General features: G+C 33.3%; 1 protein-coding gene and 1 pseudogene across 8 annotated transcripts in view; both read right to left on the reverse strand.

Moving 5' to 3' along the window:
- Window positions 1-22420, reverse strand: part of TUT4 (terminal uridylyl transferase 4) — a 103349-nt gene that overhangs the window by 52634 nt on the left and 28295 nt on the right. For all 8 annotated transcript variants that reach the window (XM_025051918.1, XM_025051917.1, XM_025051916.1 and 5 more), the window contains exons 3-5: window positions 19348-20231; window positions 15335-15498; window positions 11154-11270 (exon numbers count right to left, since the gene is read on the reverse strand). In XM_025051918.1, coding sequence (XP_024907686.1) covers window positions 11154-11270; window positions 15335-15498; window positions 19348-20137 — 1071 coding nt within the window. In that variant the 5' untranslated portion in view covers window positions 20138-20231. The remainder of the gene's footprint in view (window positions 1-11153; window positions 11271-15334; window positions 15499-19347; window positions 20232-22420) is intronic.
- On the reverse strand, window positions 10009-10123 carry LOC112485986 (annotated as a pseudogene).

The raw sequence follows: 22420 nt of genomic DNA on the forward strand, positions 1-22420 counted from the left end.
ACTGTCTTTTCAACAAATGGCACTAAGAAAACTGGATATCTACATGCATTGTGAACCCTTACCTTATACCATATACAAAAATTAACTCAAAATGGACCAAAGATCTAAATGTAAAAGCAAAACTATATAACTCTTTGAAGAAAACAGAAGAGAAAAACTTAATGATATTGGATTTGGCAATGATTTCTGAATATGAAACAAAACACAGGCAACAAAAAAATAGACAAACTAGATTCATGAAAATTAAAAACTTCTGTCCATCAAATGACACTATTAACAGAGTAAAAAGGCAATCCACAGAATGGGATAAAATATTTGCAAATCATACATATGATAAGGGATTAATATCTAGAACATATAAAGAACTCCTAAAATTCGACAAGAAAACAACCTAATTCAAAAATGGTCAAAGAACATTCCTCAAGAAAAGATATACAAATGGGACAATAAGCACATGAAAAGATACTCAACATCACTAATCATTAGAAAAATACAAACCAAAAAGTACAATGAAAAACCACCTCACATTGATTAGGATGGCTATTATCAAAACAAATGAACAACACACACACACACACACACGAGTCTTATGGACGTGGAGAAATTGAACCCTTGTGCATTGCTGGCAGGGATGTAAAACAGAGCAGACTCTGTGGAAAACAGCATGGCAGTTCCTCAGAAAATTAAACATAGATTTACCATTTGATCTAGCAATTTCACTTCTGGGTATATACACAAAAGAAATGACAGCAGGCATTCAAAAAAGTATTTCTATACTAGTGTTCATACCAACATTATTTACCATAGCCAAAAGGTAGAAACAATTCAAATGTCCATCCATGGATTAATGTATACACCAAACATGGTATATACATAGAATGGAATATTATTCAACATTAAAAAGGAAATTCTGATACATACCACAATGTGGTTAAACCTTAAAGACATTAATGCTAAGTGAAATAAGCAAAAAGGACAACTATTGTATGATTCCACTTACATAAAGTACAACAGTGAAATACATAGAGACAGAAAGTATAACAGTAGTTGTCAGAAGCAAAGGGGAGAGAGGAATGAAGAATTATTGTTAAATAGTTATAGAGTTTCAATATGTGATGAAAAAGTTCTGGAGATGGATAGTGCAGGAGGTTGTACAATATTGTGAAGGTACTTAATATCTCTGCATAAAATGTTAAATTTTATGTCATAAAAATTTTACCACAAATTTTTAACCTTCAGTGGTACCAGCAAGATAACACACCACCTTCTTAACTTGGAATATATAGCAATTTAGTTTCAACTTGCCTTTTCAGCCCCTCCTCCAATCATTTCTTCTACTATCTCCGACATTTTTGGCAGATATCCATGATTAAATAGTCACCAGCTTCCAAATACTATATATGCCACTGGGCCTCAATGCCTTTACTCATTTTGCTCCCTATGCCTAAAAGACCCTTGACACTCTTTTTTGAATCCAACTCAAATCCTTGAAGGTATAGCTTAAATGTTATATATTCAGTGAAGCCTTTAGTGTCTTTCCTTTTCAACATAATGAAACATTCCCCTTAATTCATTAATAGCGTGCTCTGAATTAAAAAACTCTTTTACCTTCTCAGGTCATCAATTCAATTCTCCTCATTTTAAACATTGCCCCATCTAGTGGTTTGTGTTTTCAACAAGTAAACACTCTATACCTCTACTATAAGAGCAACAACCACCACCATTTATTGAGTATCCAGTATGGGCCTGGCATTGTGCGAGGGGCTTTACAGATATTATGTCACTTAACTCGTACAATACACCTCCATAAGTGGGCACTATCGACATCATTTTATAGATAAGAAAACTGAGGCTTAGAGATGTTTAATATCTTTCTACAATCACAGGGTAGAACTGATAATTAAATGTAGTTTTAACTCCAAAGCTCATTCCACTTCTATTTAAACAGTCAACAAGTATGATGGAGCAACTATGTACCAGGCACTGTGGAATTACAACTGGAAAAAAAAGAATGTATATAATCCCTACCCTCATGGAGTTTACAGTCAAGAGAGGTAAAGATTAATTAAATGATCAAACTAATAATAAATTAAAACTGTGAACTGTGATGAGTTTCACTATGCCATAACACACAAAAAGATCCTGTGTGCCACTTTTGCTACTACCAATCTTCCTTTCTTTCACAATGAAGTTTCCTGAAAGTTGCATCTATACACCTTTTCTTTTACCTGCTCACTCAAAACTGTTTTTAGCTCTAAAACAAAAACTGCTCTTACCAAGATTATCAAAACTTCCTTAGCTGACATTTTTACATTCTTAGATTTTTAACTATATTATCAGACACTTTAGACTATTCAAATGAAATGCTTTCTTCCGGCTTTTGTGATATCTTTCTCTTTCTGTTCTCATTTTTCTGATCATTCCCCAGTCTTCCTCTACTAATCCTTTAAATATCTGTATTCTTTGATCTTCTCACGTTCTCACTCCTTTGGATGATCTCACTAACACCCATGACTTCAATATGCTGAAGAATACCAACTCTGAATCTCCAGCTCCTAATTTAAATTCCACATCCTTATATTCATTGATTGATAAATATCTCTACTTGAAATGTCCTACCAGGGTTTCAAACTCAGTATGTTGGAAAACATTTTTCTTTTTGTATTTCCTCAAAGCAAATGGTACCACAATCTGTAACATCTCAATTTGTATACCTTGTGATTGTTCTAGACATCCTAAGCTTCCATCTCTAAAACTTACACCCCAAATCTCTCCTAAAGCTCTAATCTCAACTCCATTCTCACTAATTACTACTTCATATCAACCGTTCATCATTTCCTGACTAAATTATCATGAAAGACTAACTGGTATCCCCAACCCAGACTCTTCAAAGGCTTCTTTCACACTAATGCCAGGGTGAGTAACCTTGCAAAATTACATCATTAAGCTCCATAAACCTCAAAGGAAAATCAAAACACTCTAATACAGTATACATATTCATTCATGATCAGGCTTTTTCCTACCATTATATACATCCTCCACTTTGCCAGCTTGCTTCAGTTATGCTAAACTAATAGTTATTCCCTGAACACAATCTGCCGTTTCTTCTTTCAGTGACTCTGGCACATGATGGTTTCTCTTCTATAAAGGTGCATTCTCACTTCTTTACCTGGATAATAATTTTAAGAACCAGGATAAGGTTCTCTATTCACCTTCTCTATTAAGCCTTCTCTGACTCACTATACAAACTCTGTTAAGCAAGTCTCAATCTGCTGTCGTATCATATTCTAAAAACCATCTATTATGACATTTACCACACTATTTCTCAACCATTTGCTTATGTGCCTGCCTCCAGTGCCTATGAATCTTACTACATCCACAGGTTATGGTGCTTTATTTTTAGATCTCTAGAGAAAAAGTGCCTAAAGCAGAGGCTGAAAGTACTCAATAAATTACTTATAAATCTAACATTTATACAGTTCTTTTACTGGAAATATAGTTTATCTTGTTGGATATGTGTAACAAATTTTTATTGAGTTTTTTTTTTATTTGCTTTTCCTGCAATCAACCTATTGCCCTACACAACACCTTGACCATTCTTTAGGATGGAGTCTTTTTCATTATCTTGTATTAATCTTTGTTTGGAAGCTATACTCTCGTACTTTTTTACTGCTTACTCTAGGTATTTCAGCATGCCTACTTAACAATATCTAAAATAAACCAGTATCTTTATTCTCCTCCTAAATCATAAATTTGAAAAAGTTTTAACTGATAACCTTCTCCAAACTTATATCTATTTTTGTTGAGTATTTTAGTTCTAGTCTGTATTTTTTTCTCTGACAAACAGAATGCTATTGTTATTGTTGCTGGTACTGTTATTTTATTCAACCAATATACCTTTAACTCTCCATTTCTTCTTGCATCTCTCATGTTTCTTCAAGGATCATTTTCTTTTAGTCTGAAATACACCCTATAGCATTTCCTTTACTGGGGGTCTTTTGGAGGTTAATTCTCATTTGATTTGTCCGTCAATATATTCTGTGCTCATTTTTATTAGATAATTTCACTGGGTATAAAAATATAGGTTGACAGGAGTTTCCTCCACCCTCAGGACTCTGAAGATAGCATTCAACTGTCTTCTGGCTTCTACTGCTGCTATTGATGAGTCAGCCACATTCCCTACTGCTACATCTTTATGGGTGACCTTACCTTTTTTTTTTCTTTTGACTGCTTTTCTAAAAACTTTACTGAGATATAATTTACATAAAATAAACTGCACATATTTCAAGTTTACAATTTTGTTAATTTTTGACATGTACACAACCATAAAACCATGACTATAGTCAAGATAATAAACATTAATTACATGTAAAAATTCCTTCATATCTCTTCTGTAATCACTCCCTCCCCCTTTTACACTTGTACTCAGGCAACTACTAACCTGCTTTCAATGACTATAGATTAGTTTGCATTTTCTAAAGTTTTAAGTGAATAGAATCACACAGTATATGCCATTTTTGTCAGCCTTTCACACAGGATAATTTTTCTAAGATTTGCCTATGTTTCTATTTGTATCAACAGTTCAATCCTTTTTATGTCGAATAGTATAATGTGGTATGGACATACCACAATTTTTGTATATCCATTCACCTACTGATGTACATTTGGCTTGTTTGCACTTCCTGGCTAATTATTACACTTAAAGCTACAATGAACATTCATATACAAGTATTTATATGAACATATGCTTTTACTTTTCTTGGGTAAATACAGAGAAATGGAATGGCTGAATCGTACATTAGCTGTATGTTTAACTTTTTAAAAACTATTATTTATTGAAGAAAATGAAAACACTAACTCGAAAAGATATCTGCACCCCCATGTTCACTGCAGCATTATTTACAACAGGCAAGACATGGAAACAACCTAAGTATCGACCAATGGAAGAATGGAAAAAGAAAATGTGGTATTCATATACAGTCATGTACCACTTAATAGGGATACGTTCTGAGAAATGCCTTGATAGGCGATTTCATTGTTGTATGAACATCATAGAGTGTATTTACACAAACCTTGGGCTATATGATATAGCCTACTGCTCCTAGGCTACAGGTCTGTACAGGATGTTATTGTACTAAACAACGCAAGATTAAATCAAGCACAAGGAAAAAAAAACGATACAATCAAGACATGCAACAAACACAAGATAAATGAGGCTGCTGCTAGCATAACACGACATACTATTTTACAGCAAACTTTTTTGATAAGTAGAGAAAGTACACTTTAAAATAAAGATAAAAAGTGTAGTATAATATATAAACCAGTAACACAGTCTTTTATTATCAAGTACAAGGTACTGTACATATAATTTTGAGCTACACTTTGCTCCATTTACGTGCTATACCTTGCCTATGTGGCAGTGCAGCACAAACACATAAGAAATGCATTGAGTTAGCACATTACATTACAATAACTACAATGTCACCAGGCGATGGGGATTTTTCAGCTCCATTATAATTTTATGGGACCATCGTCATATAGGTAGTTTGTCACTGACAGAAACGTCATGCAGCATATAACTGTATATGGAATATTATTCAGGCATTAAAAAAGAGGAAATCTTGTAATTTACAACAACATGGAAGAAACCTGAGGGCATTATGCTAACTGAAATAAGTCAGAGAAAGATGAATACCATATGGTTTCACTTATAAATGAACTCTAAAACAAGTAAAAACTGAACTCACAGATACAAAGAACAGACTGGTGGTTGCCAGAGGTGGGGATAGGAAAGAAATGGGTTAAAGTAGTCAAAAGGTACAAACTTTCAGTTATAAAATGAATAAGTCCTGGGGATATAATGCACAGCATGGCGACTATACTTAATAATACTGTATTATATATTTAAAAGTGGCTAAGAGAGTAAATCTTAAAAGCTCTCTTCTCAAAAAAAAATTGTAATTATGTGTGGTGCTGGATATTAACTAGACTTATTGTGGTGATCATTTCACAAAATGTACACATCTTGAATAATTATGTTGTATATCTGAAACTAATATAATGTTCATGTCAATTATATTTCAATTAAAAAATAATTTTAAAATAATTTCAATTAAAAAAAGTAGAACTATTTTACATTTCCACCAGTACTGTTTCAAATTTGCATTACTCCACATCCTTGACAACACTTGGTATAGTCAGTCTTTTTAATTTTAGCTTTCTAATAAGTGTAAGGATTTCCCTAATGATGAATAATGTTGAGCATCTTTTCATGTGTTTGACATCAGTATGTCTTCTTTAATAAAATACTGGCTCAAATCTTTGCCCATACTTTTACTGGGTTACTTACTTATTACTGAGTTTGAAAGTTGTTTATATCTTCTAGATACAAATCATTTACCAAATATATGATTTGCAAATATTTTCTCCCAGTCGTGGCTAATACTGTCATTCTTAAACAATCTCTTTCAAAGAGCAGAAGTTTCTATTTTGAGGAAGTCCCATTAATCATTTTTTTTCTTTGTCGTCATACTGAGAAATTATGCCTAATCCAAGGTCACCAAGATTTTGTTTTCTTCCAGAAATTTTAGACTTTCAGGTTTTATATTTATGTCCGTGGTTCATTTTGAGTGGTTTCTTTTTTTTATAGTGAAAGGTATGGATCAAAGTTTTTTCTTTGTATATCTAATTAGTATATCTTTGTATATCTAATGGCATCTTATTAGTCTAGAACCATAACTTTAAAAGACTATCCTTTCTCCATTGAATTGCCTTTGAATCTGTGAAAAAAGTTTCATACAAATGTGTAGGCCTACTTCTAGACTTATCATTCTGCTTCAATGATCTATTTGTCTACTTGATGCCAATACCACCCTGCCTTAATTATTACAGCTTTATAAACTAGGGCCTTTGTATTTCCATGAGTTTTAGAATCAGTTTTTTAATTCAGGATTTTGTTTGGGATTGTATTAAATCTACAATTTGGAAAGAAGTGACATTTAGCAATATCGATTCTTCCAAAACATGAACAAGGTTTATTTCTCCATTTATTTAGATCTTCTTGTGTTTTCTATACAAGTTTTACATATCATTTTATATATAGATTACACTTGGTTTTTGCATATTGATCTTATATTCTTCAACTTTGCTAAACTCATGCATTAGTTCTAATAACTCTTTCCTAGATTTCACTGAATATTCTACATAAACAATCATATTGTCTATAAATATAGTTTTATTTCTTGGTTTTTATTTCTTTTTCTTTGATTTCTGTCCTTCATTTACCTGATTGCACCGACCAGAACCTCTAATACCATGTTGATTACAAGTGGTAAGGGTGGACATATCTTAATACAATTATTTTATTGTAACGAAATATACATAACAGACTTTACTATTGTAACCATTTTTAAGGGTATGATTCAGTGGCATTAAGTACCTTCATACTGCTTTCTAACCATTGCCATCATCCATCCGCAGAATTCTTCTCATCTTTCAAACTGGCACTCTAGACCCAATAATGAAACTTTCCGTTCCTCCTTACCCCTATTCTGCCAGGCCCTGACAATCAGCATTCTACATTCTGTCTCTATGATTTTGACTATTCTAAGTACCTCATATTAGTAGAATCATAAAATATTTGTCTTTTTGTGCCTGGCTTATTAGCATAATGTCCTTAAGGTTCATCTATGCTGTCACATATCTGAATTTTTTTTCCTCTTTAAAAAGCTGTATGAAATGCCTGCATGTGTGAATGATATTTTGCTTATCTATTTATCTGTTGATAGGACATTTGGGTTACTTCCAAGTCTTAGCTATTGTGAATAATTCTATGATGAGCATGGGTGTACAAGTATATCTTCAAGACCCTACTTACAATTCTTTTGAGTATATACTCAGAAGAATAGTCGCTGGATCATATGGTAATTCCTTTTTGATTTTTTTTCCATAGCAGCTACACTATTTTCAAACCTGTCTTTTTTCCAAATCTTAGGGAGAGAGCATTCAGTCTTTCACCATTAAGTGCAATGTTAGCTGTAAGTTCTTTATAAATGTTCTTTATTATGTTGAGGAAGTTCCCTTCTATTCCTAGTTTGCTAAAACTTTTTATCCGGGTGTTTAAAAATGCTTTTTCAGCATCTACTGAGATGACCATATAGTGTTTTTTATTCAATATCATGAATTACATTGACTGGTTTTCTAATGTTAAACCAACACTGCCTGCTGGAATAAAGTGCCACACAGTTATGACTTACTTTTTTCTTAAATATACTCCTGGATCCAATTTGCTAAAATGTTTAGAAATTTTGCAACTATGATCATAAAGAATATTGGTCTGAAATTTTCTTCTAGTGTAATGTCTTTTTCTGGTTTTGGCATCAGAGTAATGTGGGTCTCACAGACTAAGTTGAGAAGCATTCCTCCTCTTAAATGCTCTGGAAGAGTTTGTATAGAACTGGTACATATATATCAATTATCCCAGAGCTCAATGATGCTCTTTTTTGTTTTTTCAAGTTCTTTTTTAATCTGTTTCATTTTGGATAGTTTTCATTGCTATATCTTCCAAGTTCACTAACTTTTTCTGTTACAATGCCTGATATACCAAGAGCCCTACCCAGTGTATTTTTCATCCAAGATACAGCTTTCATTTTTATAAGTTCGATTTGAATCCTTTTCATATCTCCCATGTCTCTAATTATTGTAACATCAGGAACACAGTTAACTGTCTTAATGTCTTTCCCTGCTAATTCTCCTGTATCAGTTTAAAGTCAAATTTAATTGCCTGATTTTTCTCCTCATCATGGTTTCTACTTTCTTGTTTCCCTATATGCCTGATAATCTTTGACTAAATGCCAAACAATGTGAACTTTTTGGGGTGATAAATATTTTGTATTTCCATAAATAGTCTCAAGCTTTGTTCTATAATGACATTACATACCTAGAAACAGTTTATCTTTTGGGGTCTTACTTTTAAAATATTTTAGTCAAGACCAGACCACATTTAGTTTAGGGATAAATATTCTCCACTACTCAAACAAGATCCTTCTGAGTACTCCCGTCAATGCTCCATAAAGTATGAGGTTTTCCAGTCTGAATAGTGGGACGATACTGTTCCTAGTTCTGTGTGAGCACTAAGCTCTGTTCTCTCAGATGGTTGCTTCCCTGGCTTCAGGAAGCTTTCTAAATGCATCCACCAATTAGTATTGTGGCTAACTACTCTGAAGGGACTGCCTATAGAGCTCTGCAGAGCTTCCTCTTTTTTGTTATGCTGTCCTGCAAACTCCTGTCACCTTAGACTCAAGTCCATCTCCTCAACTCTGGGGACCACAGGGTTTCACTGCATATAATACAGCCTGGAAGCTCTCTCAAACTGGAATAATCATTGGGATCATGTCGTTTGTTTTCCATTCACTGCCTATCCTTCATTGCCTAAAAACCACAGTTAGCTAGCTATTTTTGTCCTTTTTTGTGGGGGCGGGGGTATTTCAAGCATAAGGTAAATCCAGTCTCTGATATTCCAACTTCATCAAAAGTAGAAGTTATATATGGCTGCTCTTAAGGTTTGTTTGTTTTTTTGTGATGTTCTAAAACACTCTGCAAGTATAGGGTGGTTTTCTTTTTAAGTTTCTTGTTTAGACTTTCCTGAGCTTCTTGAAACTAATAATCAGCATCTTTCAACATTTCTTGAAATTTCTCAGAGAGATAACCATCCTATACTACCCCTCTGTCTCTGTTCTACATTTTCTAAAGCTCTAATTAAATCAATATAGTAGGCTGGTAAAATCTGAATAATTTCCTTCTAAGTTCCTGATTTTCTTCAATGTATTCTTTTTTTTAAGAAAAAATGTGCTGAGCACATACTATGTGGCACATACTGTTCTAAGCAATGCAAAAACAAAAACGAATAAGAAACTAAACCTGCCATCTCTAGAATATTAAATACTGAAGTCTAGAAGAAAAAAAAAGGCAGACATAATACTTTGTGTTAGGTTTTTTTGGGTTTTTTTATGCCTACAGCACCTGGTCTTCTTAGGTGGTCTCCCATCCAAGTACTAACCAGGCCCAACCCTGCTTAGCTTCCGAGATCAGACATCGGATTGTTCAGGGTGGCATGACTGGAGACCATGGACCATGGCTCCACTGGGGTGTGAACCCAGGACCTTCTGCGTGTAAAGCAGATGTGCTAATCGCTACACTATGTAAACACGTCCTGAGTTAGGTTTCTGTGATCATGTTACTATGGGAGCAGAAAAGGAATACCCAATCCAGACTTGTTAGGAAGGTCAGATAAAAGAGTATTTCTCAGAGAAGACATATGAGCTGTGACTTAGAGAGAGGTTAATATATTATTATAACTTTGAAAAGAAAATTTAAATAGCAAATATACCAATTAATTTTTAAAATAAAAAACACTCTTCTCAAATCTATGTTGATAAAATGTTCTAATAAAAATAACCGAAGAATTTATGAATTCTCAAAGTCTAAAGCTTACAATGCCATGCATGGTCTGAACTTCTCCAGTTTCACCTCACATCATTTACCCCCTTCGCTCTCTTTGCCCCACTCATACTAGACTCTTCCAGTTCCCCATGTGCCATGTCTTTTCCTGACTTAAAGACCCTTATTCACGCTGCTTTTTTGTGTACAATGCTCTCAGCTTACCCCTCTATGCTACTCATCATTCTGCCTTTTACACTATTACTTCAAGATTCAACTCACAATCTTACTTTCTCAGAGGAACTGTCCCTATTCTAGACTAAGTATACTTCCTTAGCACATTTGATACTCATGATACTTATTTCCTCAGTGTATGCCTTCAGCAACACTTTAGAAACTCTGAGAGCAAGAACTGACAATCTTATTCACCACTGTCCAGACCTAACACATAAGGACTCATAAACATCAGGTGGACTTACTATACCTGACCATTTTAAGCTTAGGAATCAATATAGTTTAGGATGTTTAGGTCTCTGAGACGATTCTCCTTCCTGACTACCTAAGATAAAAAAGGCAGTTACAGCTTTCAACACAATCAATTCAGTTATTAATATGTGACTGGATAAATATCACATTTTTACTTGCACAAATAAAAAATATTTGATATAGTTTTACCATTCAAAAAATAAATATAACATTTTGTAATAAGAACTTACCAAAATGTTTTTCTTATGTCGTTTCTCCTTTATATGTTTATGAGCTCCCTGGATATTTTCAATGTGAATTAAGCAAAGTTTGCATAGATACCGGCAATTGGTATATTCTGGTGAGCGCTGAAAAGAAAAGTTTAAAAATGTACTTTCTCAGAAAACAGAAAAGTAAATTTTTGACTATATATGTGAATGACACAATTATGTAAGTATAAGAGACAAAAATAAGCACTGAAGGAATAAGTTTTTAACAAGCAAATCAGTACTTATATACCCAAGAGACAGTTGTCCTTTTCAAAATAGTCATCATAGGAGATCAGAGACTTCAAAAAGCTGCAACTCTTGACAAAAAGATTTCCTCATTTTGGAATATTACATATACGATTTTGTTTAATTGAAAAATCTGACCCCCAAATTTAGCAAGAGTCCTGCCACAGACTAAAAATAAATATAGTCATCTTGTATTCGGTATCTATAAACTTTACACCGACCCTATGAGGACTCCCCTTTTTACTAGCGAAACAACTAAATCGCAAGGATTAAATAATTTGTCCAAGGCAAGATGCAAATAAGAAAATTCGGCTAAAAGTAGACATTCCAATTCTTTAGTATAAAAATTCTTTCAAATCTGTCCCTATTGGAGAATGACTTAAGCCTTCACAAAGACTTCTACTTTCTAGTTTCCTACTAAAACTACTCCTTAATTCAATAAATATTTTTTGAGCTCATATTATATATCTAACATTGTTCTAGGAGCTGGACATAATCGTATAAACAAAATAAAAATCCCTGTCTTTATGAATTTACATTCTAGTGTAAGGAGATAGGAAATAAACAAATGCACAAATAAATAGGAATATAGGAAGGGCAGTTAACTGCTTTTTAAAAATAGTGTCATCACTTTCTCAGAGGAACTGTCCCTATTCTAGACTAAGTATACTTCCTTTATCGATAAAGTAACTTAAAATGATTTAGTTGTGTGGATATTTGGAAAGAGACACTCCAAGGAGAATGGAAATGTGAACGGCAAGGCCCTGTAGTGAGAATCTGCCTAATGTGTTTGAGAAACTGCAAAAAGGCTTAGTATGACCGGAACAAAAAGGTAAAGGGAACCAGATCACAAGGCCCCTTGTAAGGACTCTGGCACTAAATGTTTTTGAGCGGAGAATTACAAGACCGAATCAATATTTTAAAAGAATCATTTGTCTTTTATATTAGAAATAAAAGCTGGAATTGCTTATCGCCATTATGAGTACTCTGCAATAATCAAGAAATGATATGATGTTGGCTTGGTTCAAGATAAGAGTGGTGGAACAGGCACAAAGAGTTGGGTTCAGGAGTTGAAAGCATAAATACAGAATATCTAAACCATGAATATTAATGAGGTTATTACCAGAGTCATGAGATCACTCTTCATGTGAATTTTTCAATTGTAAAATGTTAGTAGACAAGGATATATCTGGATTCCTTTAGTAAGAAAAGCTTGATAGAACACTGAATGCGAAGTTAGTAGGCCTGGGATGACATCTCAACTGACCATGGATAAAACTTTTAACAATGGAGTCCTTAAACTTTTATGTCCTTAAAATAATAAAAATTGCCCTACCTGATAATTCTATAATTAGCTAATTCTACAAGTAGCTAATTTCTATTTAGTGCTTACTACATTTCAGACACTGTGCCAAGAACTTTACTTGCATTATCTTATTTAATCCTCACAACAGCCCAATGAGCTAGGTGTCATTTTTACTAACTCCATTTCAATGAGTTTTAAAGAGGTTAAATAACTTATCTGATGGTATTCAACCTGTAAGTGGCAAAGCTAAACTCAGTGACTCCAAAACCCATACACTTAACCACTAAGCAAACTATCTCTAATTACTGACCAACTACTACGTGCAATGTACTGTATTAGGCACAACAGCAAATAAGACAAAAATGTTCTTACCATTGTGAAACTTCTAGTTTCACAGAAGAGAAATGAAAAATGTTTTAAAATCCTTTTATTATAGATACATTTTATTTTACCATTTAACAAACAAACCACTAAACTTTTAAAGTTTCTGTAGACCAGCTAGAATATAATTTCTGGGCATGGAGAATCTATTCTAACTATTTCCTAGTCAATATTTAACACTCACTACAGGGAAGTTTAATTGTTTGGATTTATTCCTTCTTTGGTAAGGGTTAAAAATCTACATCTTTACTCCTTAATGAGACAATCTATGGATATGCACTGTGAACAAAAGGACCTGATGAAATAAACAAACAAGTTGGTAAGATTATTATTAATGAGTGTCTAAAGTTGGTAAAGAAAAATGTTAACTAAAAGTATATTAGATTGAAAACAAAGAGATTTCGGAGGGCGCAAGAAACGAGATGTCAGAAAGGGGTTATAGACATCTATGCTGGTTATTGGCACACTGGTTTTATATTACTGCTCTCTAAATTCAATAAGAAATAAAATGTTTTCCATGCTTCCAAGCTTATCCTTCACCCCAGGCCATTCTTTCTTACTAACATCAAATATCCATTCCACCTCAACTTCTTCCTTCTCCCACCATCCAGTTCTCTGCTTATTTTTCTTAAAAATACATTTTTCACATTTCCTTTATACATTCCATATAATTTACCTATACCACCCTTCTGCAATCCATCTGGTCAACTAGTCACTTCTTCACACTCAGTTCCAAGGTCATCTCCTTATAAAGCATTCTCCAATTTGAAGCCTCTTTACCCCAGCTCAAGCTGGTCACTCCTTTGTCTAAGATCTCGTTTTCAAGCAATATTGTTATTATTACTATTACTATAATATGCTTACATGTCTTATACTACTTAGAAAACTACCAAAAGAGCAGTATCATGTTTTTAAAAATGCCACGCATACCTTAATTCAACTTTTTATCACCAGATCACAGCACATGAATTCACTCAATATTTATCTTAACAATGCAGATCCAGAATAGCTACTAATTCCAGGCTTAAGAAAGAGAAAGTGAAAAACAGAACTAAATAAAATAGCAAATTGCAATAAAGACTTCTAACTACGGTCTCGTGAGACTATCTGCACAGCTCAAACTCTCTCTTCCACTATAGGCCTCTACTGTTTGATATTCCTTTCTATTTTCATAAGGTGACTACTCTGTCATAAGTTCTATTAATAACCCAGGATTGCTTTCTTCAATTCAGCTATGAACTCACTTTTTTAAACTATACAAAATCTGACCATTTCTTTCTTTCATTATTTATCAAGAGAAAGGACCTATTTCCTTACATGCATACTCACAAATATCCCAAGTCCCTATTTGTGAATGGATTAATTTATAATTTTTTTCCTTCAATACCTCACAGTATTTTTATTGTTAAGGCTAGGAATGTGTATTTCTAGGTTAAGAAATTAATTAGTACTCAAGATACCAATAGCTAGAACAGTTCCTAACACATAGAAGTTCAGTAAACATGGGAGGAAAAAAAGGAAAGGAGAAGAGAAAAAAGCAAGGGGAGAAGGAAGAAGTCTAAAACAGTATGCAGTATTTTCTAATTTATTTCTATGACTCCAAAAGGACTGTTAACTGATAATGGGTAGAAACTGTGCCATTTTCACCAATATATTCCCAATGCCTAACACATTACCTAGAACATAAGCACCCAGGATCTATCTGATAAGTAAGTAAATCAACGGTCAGCAAACTTCTCCCAAAGTAATATTTCAGTAAACATTTTATGCTTTAGTAAATAGTAGATATTTCATGCTTTGCGGACCATATAGTCCCTGTAGTAACTACTCAACTCAACTCTGCCATGATAGCACAAAAGCAGCCATGGACACTATGTAAACAAATGGGCATAGCTGTGTTCCAATAACACTTTGTTTACAAAAACAAGGGGCTTGGTATGTTTTACCACGATTTAAAAGAAACAAAACACACATACAAGAAAATAAAAGGGTAGGCCACAGTTTGTGAACCTCTGGAATGAATGAAGTCAGACTCACAAATATAAGGATGTGCTAAACAAAGGGAGGGAAGGGAGAAGAAGGAAAGAGAGAAGAAGAAAGGAAAGAGAGAAAGAAAGATAAATGCTATCTCAGCTTTAGGAATAGAAGAAAAATAAAAAGAACTGTACTTGGGAAAGAAAAGTTATGAGACATGCATCTTCCTCCAAATAACTAAAACAACATAGTATACTTTTTCAAGTCGAAAGATGTGATCTCTTTCTAAGCGTTCTTCTGCTTGTTTCAAGCCTAGCCTCTGCTCAGGTGTCAATGTAGATTCATCTATCACAGTGGCATTTTCTAAATAGTCCATCTCTGAAGAATTTTCTTTATTAGAGTCATCATTCTTCATTTTACCTAGAAAAGGAAGCAATCACTTAGTTACAATCATCAGAACTAGTAAATTAAAGAAAAACATTCGATTAATACATACACAAAAAAAATATTCTTTCCTTGGTTGTGTAAGTTGGCATATCTATGTAAAACATAAGTATAAGAGATGCACATGGTATCAAAAGTCACAAAGAAAAATCGACTGCATGGGTCAAATGCCTATCTTGTTCCAATCTATCAAGAGACAAATAGGACTTAGACTCACTATGCAAGGTTAACATAACCATCTTGTAGAATCTCTGAAGTAAATATGATAAAAAGCTCTTTTAAGTCCAAAAGATTAGTCACTTAACTAAAGTCACTTTAGTGACTTTATCACTATACAGTAGCAACTAAAAGAACATATATGCTCCAGACCACAAATCCATACCAGGATCCTTCTTTCTTCACTTTCACTGAACTCATGGATATCTTCATAACATCAGTATTTTTCCTTTGCTACTCTACCTACTAACTAGATTGTAATCTCTTTAAGGCATAGACTATGTGCTTTCATCTTTGCATTTCCAGCACCTAACAATATGTACCTGGAATATAGTAGATTCCACCACCAATGAGATTTTGTAAATATAAATCGAGTCATGTTATTCTCTTGCTTGAAATGATTATAGGCTTTCAAAGAGTTCAGAATAAAGTTTAAACTCTCTAGCGTATTACACACAGTCCTTGCCTTCATGAAGGCGGTAAACAGAATAAATACAATTCCAAGTTGTAGTAAGTGAAATAAAGCAGGAGTCCCCAACCCTCAGTTCAAGGACCAGTACCCACAGGTCTGTGGCCTGTTAGGAACCAGGCCACACAACAAGAGGTAAGCGGCAGGCGAGAGAAGCTTCATCTATATTTGTGGCCGCTCCCCAACGCCAACATCACCCACTGCCTCAGCTCCACCTCAGATCATCAGGCATTATATTCTCATAGGAGCACCAGTCCCTGGTGCCAAAAAGATTGGGGGACCGCTGTTATAAAGGAAAAAAGCAAGTAACTGAGAGGGAGACCAAGTTTAGATATGGGAGTCAGGGAAGGCATCTCTGAAACTTTAAGCTAAGACCTCAAGAAAGAGAGCTATAATGTTTGTATCTGTAGCCTTACATCCTGCCCTAACACTTTTCACTTCATTCATACCAAATGTGCTAAAATGGATCGCTGTTACTTCAAATCTCAATGCCTTTATGTACGCCGATTCTTCCACCAACAAGGCCCTCCCCACTTCAGCTAGTAATGTTTACCTGTCCTGCAAAATTCAAATTAAGTGTCACCTGTTTCAGAAGACAACTGACATTCTTTATAGTCTATAATAGCACCCTCTATTATCTCACATTTGCACAGCAATGTAATTTACATTCATTTATCTATCTCCTACATTAGATGAATTCCTTGATGCCAATGACTAGATCTTATTTAACTTTGTACCTTCAGATTTTAAAACAATGCCTAGACCACATCTGACTTAACAGATGAATAAAATAATTAATTAAATAATAGGTGTTAAATAAATTTGGATGTATCTAAAAGCACTTTTAAAAGTAAATGCTCATAGATAATCAACAAATCTCCCCACTCTGCCTTCAAAAGCCAACTGCACGCATCTAAAGGAACTCTGACGGTCAATTCTATTGATCTAATTTTCTAAACAAAGAATAGTATGCCGCTGGAGGTGATGTGGCTCCTACCCAAGAGCACAGAACAGAAAGGCAAACTCTTATATAAAGATATTTTAAAAAGGATTCAAATAGAAGTGTCAGTAGGTTAGCTAAGTGCTTCTTAAATCATTGCCAGGGGAACAATAATGCACCATGAGCAATCTGCAACTGTGTCCTAATATTCAAAGAAATAGTTCAATAATTTTACGACAGAACTGTAAAAGAAATGGTGAAATCTTAGTTTTATTTCTACGTTTCACAAAAAAGCACTGTTAGCAAAGCAATATCCCAAACTTCTCTTCTATATATACAACTTGGTCTGCACAAGGAAACTAACATCAGCAAATCCTGCAAAATTATCATTTCTGCCAATATAATTAGAGAAAGCTATATATCTTTCTTTAAGTTAAAAAAATAAAATCACTTAATTTTCTAAAATAAACATCAAAACTAAATAACATCAAGTAGAGTTTCCCAAACTTTGTTCCACAGAACACTAGTTCCCTGAGATATTAATACTCTCATAAAACAAGAGCTGAAAACAGGTATTCAAACAAAAACCTGTATATGAATGTTCATAACAATACTATTCACAATAGTCAAAGGTCAACACGACTCAAATGTCCATCACTGAATAAATGAATAAACAAAATGTGACACATCCGCATAACGAAATACCACAGATTGGATGGCTTAAACAGCAGAAATTTGTTTTCTCACAGTTCTGGAGGCAAGAAAGTCCAAGATCAAGGTGCCAGCAGGGTTGCCGTCTGATGAGAGCTCTCTCCTTGGATTACAGACAACCACCTTCTTACTCACTGTGTCCTCCTCACTAGGCCTTTCCTCAGTTTGCAGGGAGAAAGATCTTCTTCTTCCTCTTTTTATAAAACCTCCAATCTTATCAGATTAGGACTCCACTCTATGACCTCATTTAATCTTAACTACTTCCTGAAAGCTCTTATCTCCAAATACAATCACATTGGGAGTCAGGGCCTCAACACAGAAATTTTGAGGGGACACAATTCAGTCTAAAGCATCAGACTTAAAAAGGAAAGAGTTACTGATATATACATAATGAACTTTGAAAATATGTTTAAAGAAGGAAGCCAGACACACGCAAAAAAAAACACATATTGTATGATTCTGTTTCTATGAAATATCCAGAATAGGAAAATACACAGAAACAGAAAGCCTATTAGTGGTTGTCTCAGGCTGGGGGAAGGGGGAAATAGGAAGTGACTCTTAATGGAGTATAGGTTTTCCTTTTGGGGCTAATGAAAAAGTTCTGCAATTAGTTAGTGGTGATGGTTATACAACATTGTAAATGTACTTAATGCCACTGAATTTTACCTTTAAAATGGTTAAAGATGGTAAATCTTGTACGTGTTATACTACACAAAAAAACTTTAACTAGAAAAACCATATGACTCCACAATTTCATGCCTATATATATATATAATCAATCTATGTATCTATCTATCTCAAGGAGAAATGAAAACATACATCCACACAAATGTTCATAGCAGCATTCTTCATAATAACCAAAAAATAAAAAACAACTCAAGGATCTATCAACTGATGAAAGAATAAACAAAATGTGATATAGCCATACAATGGAATATTATTCAGCAATAAAAAGGAATAATGTATTGATATACGCTACCACATGGATGAACCTTGAAAATATTATGCTAAATTTAAAAAGCCAGACACAAAAGCCACAGGTTGCATGATTCTATTTATGTAAAATAGGCAAATCTACATTGAAAGTAGATCGGTGGTTGGCAGTGGCTAGGAGAAAGGGTAATTAGTAACTGCTAATGAATATGGAGTTTCTTCTGGGGGTAATGAAAAGGAAGAATGAGACAGTGGCGATATCTACACGACTTCGTGAATATACTAAAAACCACAAAATTGTATACTTTAAAAAGGCAAAAAAGAGTGGTGGGCGGGATGCAAACATATTTGACTATAGGAGCCACTAAATTTATATTTGCTCAGGCTTTTTATCTACCATAGTAAATGTAGAGGTTCTTTTTTAGCTTAAAGAGCCATATTATTAATGTCTTTTTTGTAATTAGTTAAAATCAATCTGGGGATAATCTAAAGAACATTAATACAGGAAAAATCCCTCCAAAAATGTGACTTGTGGGATAATCTAATTTGTACTTACTCAAATCATCCGATATGTCTTCATTTCCTGAAGCACTATCATCAGAATCACCAGTATTATCTGTACATGTTTGTTGCTTCTGAGATCGTGGACAGTTTTCCAAAGCAGATTTTTCTCCCTCTACGACATCAATATTCACTTTGTCCAGAGAAGTAAAGGAAACTGGAATTTTTTTTCCAATGTGCTGTAATTCTGCCTGTCTCACGTTTTCTTTCAACAGTAAACTGGGCACTTTCTCTGCTTCTGCTGGTGAACTGGGAACCTTTTCTGATTTCATCTGAGAATTGGGTGCTTTTTCTGCTTTCTTCTGTGAACTAAGTGCTTTTTCTGCTACCATTGCCAGTGAACTAGATGCCTTTTCTATTTTCACTGGTGAACTGGGTGACTTTGGTGATTTTTCTACTTTTGCTTGTAAACTGGATGCCTTTTCAACTTTTGCCTGTGAAACAGATAGCTTTTCTGATTTTACTGGTGAATTAGGTGACTTTTTTGCTTTGCAATGACTTTGATCTCGAAGAACTAACCCCAAATCTTTAGAACCTGGAACGCTAGCAGCATTTACTTTACATGATTTAACTTCTGTTTTTTCTACACAAATATCATTTTGCTTATTTTTTTTACTACTATTCCTATTTGGAGAGCTGGTCCCAATTTCTTTTATGGATTTATCATTTCTGGCTTTCAAAGTTTGATTAGTTATAACTTTAACTGTTTTGCTTTCTTCAGAAACAGCCCAAGTATTCTTCTTTGGTTCATGATTTTCATTTTTAGAGGTCTTAGACTCTTCCATTATTTGAAAACCTGCTTTCTTTCCAATTGTGTTATTGTGAAATGGCAGATCTCCAGCAGTTCGAATTGCTTCAAATCCAGTTTAGGCAAGCAAACTATTGAATTAAAAAAAAAAAAAAATCTGTTATTTAAAATACAAAAGCATTTTTTAAAAATTGGTGAGACATAAGAAAACTTTTTAAATTTGTTCTCAAAACTAAATAGTAAAAAAAGTTTAAGAAATATAAGAAAGCCTACTTAGTAAATAATAGTCAAATGCTCATAAAGAAAGTTCTAATGTAATTAAGGCAGTATGTCATCAAAACAAGGGAATTTTAGTAAAATGTTTTATATTATTCAATAAGAACAACTACAAGGGAAATAATTGTGATGTTCCACAATTAACATAAAAGGAAATGGAACAAAGAAAATACAAGAAAAACAAAGAAAATACAAGAAAAACAAATAAAATTCTACACTCTATGCAACACAGGAAATCAGTTTGTAGAGCCTAAATGGTAAGATCATACCCACATGACTTTCCTGCTAAACAGTACTACTAATCTACTTCAAACTTGATTCTATAAACATGGGGACACAATGTCAACAGACTTTCTCCACCTCTGAAATACAAAGCAGTTTCAGTAGATTCTTCTGAGGTAAGAAAAATCTAAAAATCAATAGGTACCGGCATTAAAAATTTATAAATGATAGTAAAAAAATAGCAAAAAAAATTTTTAAATAATAGTAAAATTTTGTGTGATATTATAATGATGGACATGTGTCATTATATATTTGTCAAATTACACAGAAAGTATACCACTAACCATGAAACCTAATTTAAACTATGGACTTTGGGTGATAATGACATGTCAGTGTAGGTTCATAACTGTAACAAATGTACCATTCTGGTGAATGGATGTTGATAGTAAGGGAGGCTATTCCTGTGTAGGGGAAAGGAGTACTGGGCACTATACTTTCTGCTTAATTTTGCTGCGAAACTAAAACTGCTCTAAAAAAAAAAAAAAAATGTTAAGAAAAAAGACAGGAAGAACACTAAAAAATCAGTCAGAACTCATTTTGTCCTAAAATAGGAAAATTGTGCATTTACCAAAGAACACAAATTATAAGTAAAATACTGCATTTTGTTAAGTCATTTTAATATTAGAAATACTTTGTATACTATATTATATGTAAATCCGGATTTCTGCTCTAAAAAAAAAAAAAAAATGTTAAGAAAAAAGACAGGAAGAACACTAAAAAATCAGTCAGAACTCATTTTGTCCTAAAATAGGAAAATTGTGCATTTACCAAAGAACACAAATTATAAGTAAAATACTGCATTTTGTTAAGTCATTTTAATATTAGAAATACTTTGTATACTATATTATATGTAAATCCGGATTTCTTTGCTGTTCACTTTGCCCTGTATGCCTTAAATTCAGGCCTATGAGTCAAAGATTAATAATATAAATAAAAATTAGAATCAGCAAAAGCAAACTGCATGTGTAGCACCTTTGAGTTTACTTGCTTAATTTGTTAAATTATAAATTTTGAAGTCAAATGACTGAAATCATATAACTATATATCATAGAAACACAAAAATATTACCTAAAATAAAAAGCTCAGAATACAAGTCATTTACACCTAACTATCTCTGATTATGCCAACGTTTATCTCCAAAAAAGGGGGAAAAATTAATTAAACATATCTAGTTATGTCTCCTCCAAAACATCTTACTTGACTTAGACCTGCCTTTTATAATTCCTATTTGTAATACGGTTTTCTACATTCTCTGTCCAGATTAATATTATTTTATTTTTTAAAAAAAACTAGGTATTTCTTTCTAAATTATTTTACAAAATATCATTTTAAGAAATTATGATAATCAAAATTTAAGCCAAAATCACACTAGATTTTTAAAAACATTAACCATACTATTAATTTCTTTTTTTTACTAACATTTATTTCTGTAAAAAGCTGTAACATTTTTATCTAATAAATATCCTGGTTTTTGAATATCTGAATTTATTTAATTACCACATTTTTCTTTCATTATTCTTGATAAGGTGTTTAAAATAATTGTCAAAACAGCTGTTAAATATATGACTATACCTAAATTATTGTAGAAATTGCCACAGGTTCCTAATTTTAAAAATAAAAATGGGTTCTATTTCTAAAAGATTAGTTTTACCTAATCTAGTAACCAAAATATTTTAAATTTTCTAATACAATTCTACCATAATGACTCAATAGTTTTACAGATGTCATCTTATGAGAAAGGTCATTAATATTAACACTGATT

This window comes from Pteropus alecto, unplaced genomic scaffold (assembly GCF_000325575.1).
Source record: "Pteropus alecto unplaced genomic scaffold, ASM32557v1 scaffold25, whole genome shotgun sequence".
Lineage (NCBI taxonomy): Eukaryota > Metazoa > Chordata > Mammalia > Chiroptera > Pteropodidae > Pteropus > Pteropus alecto.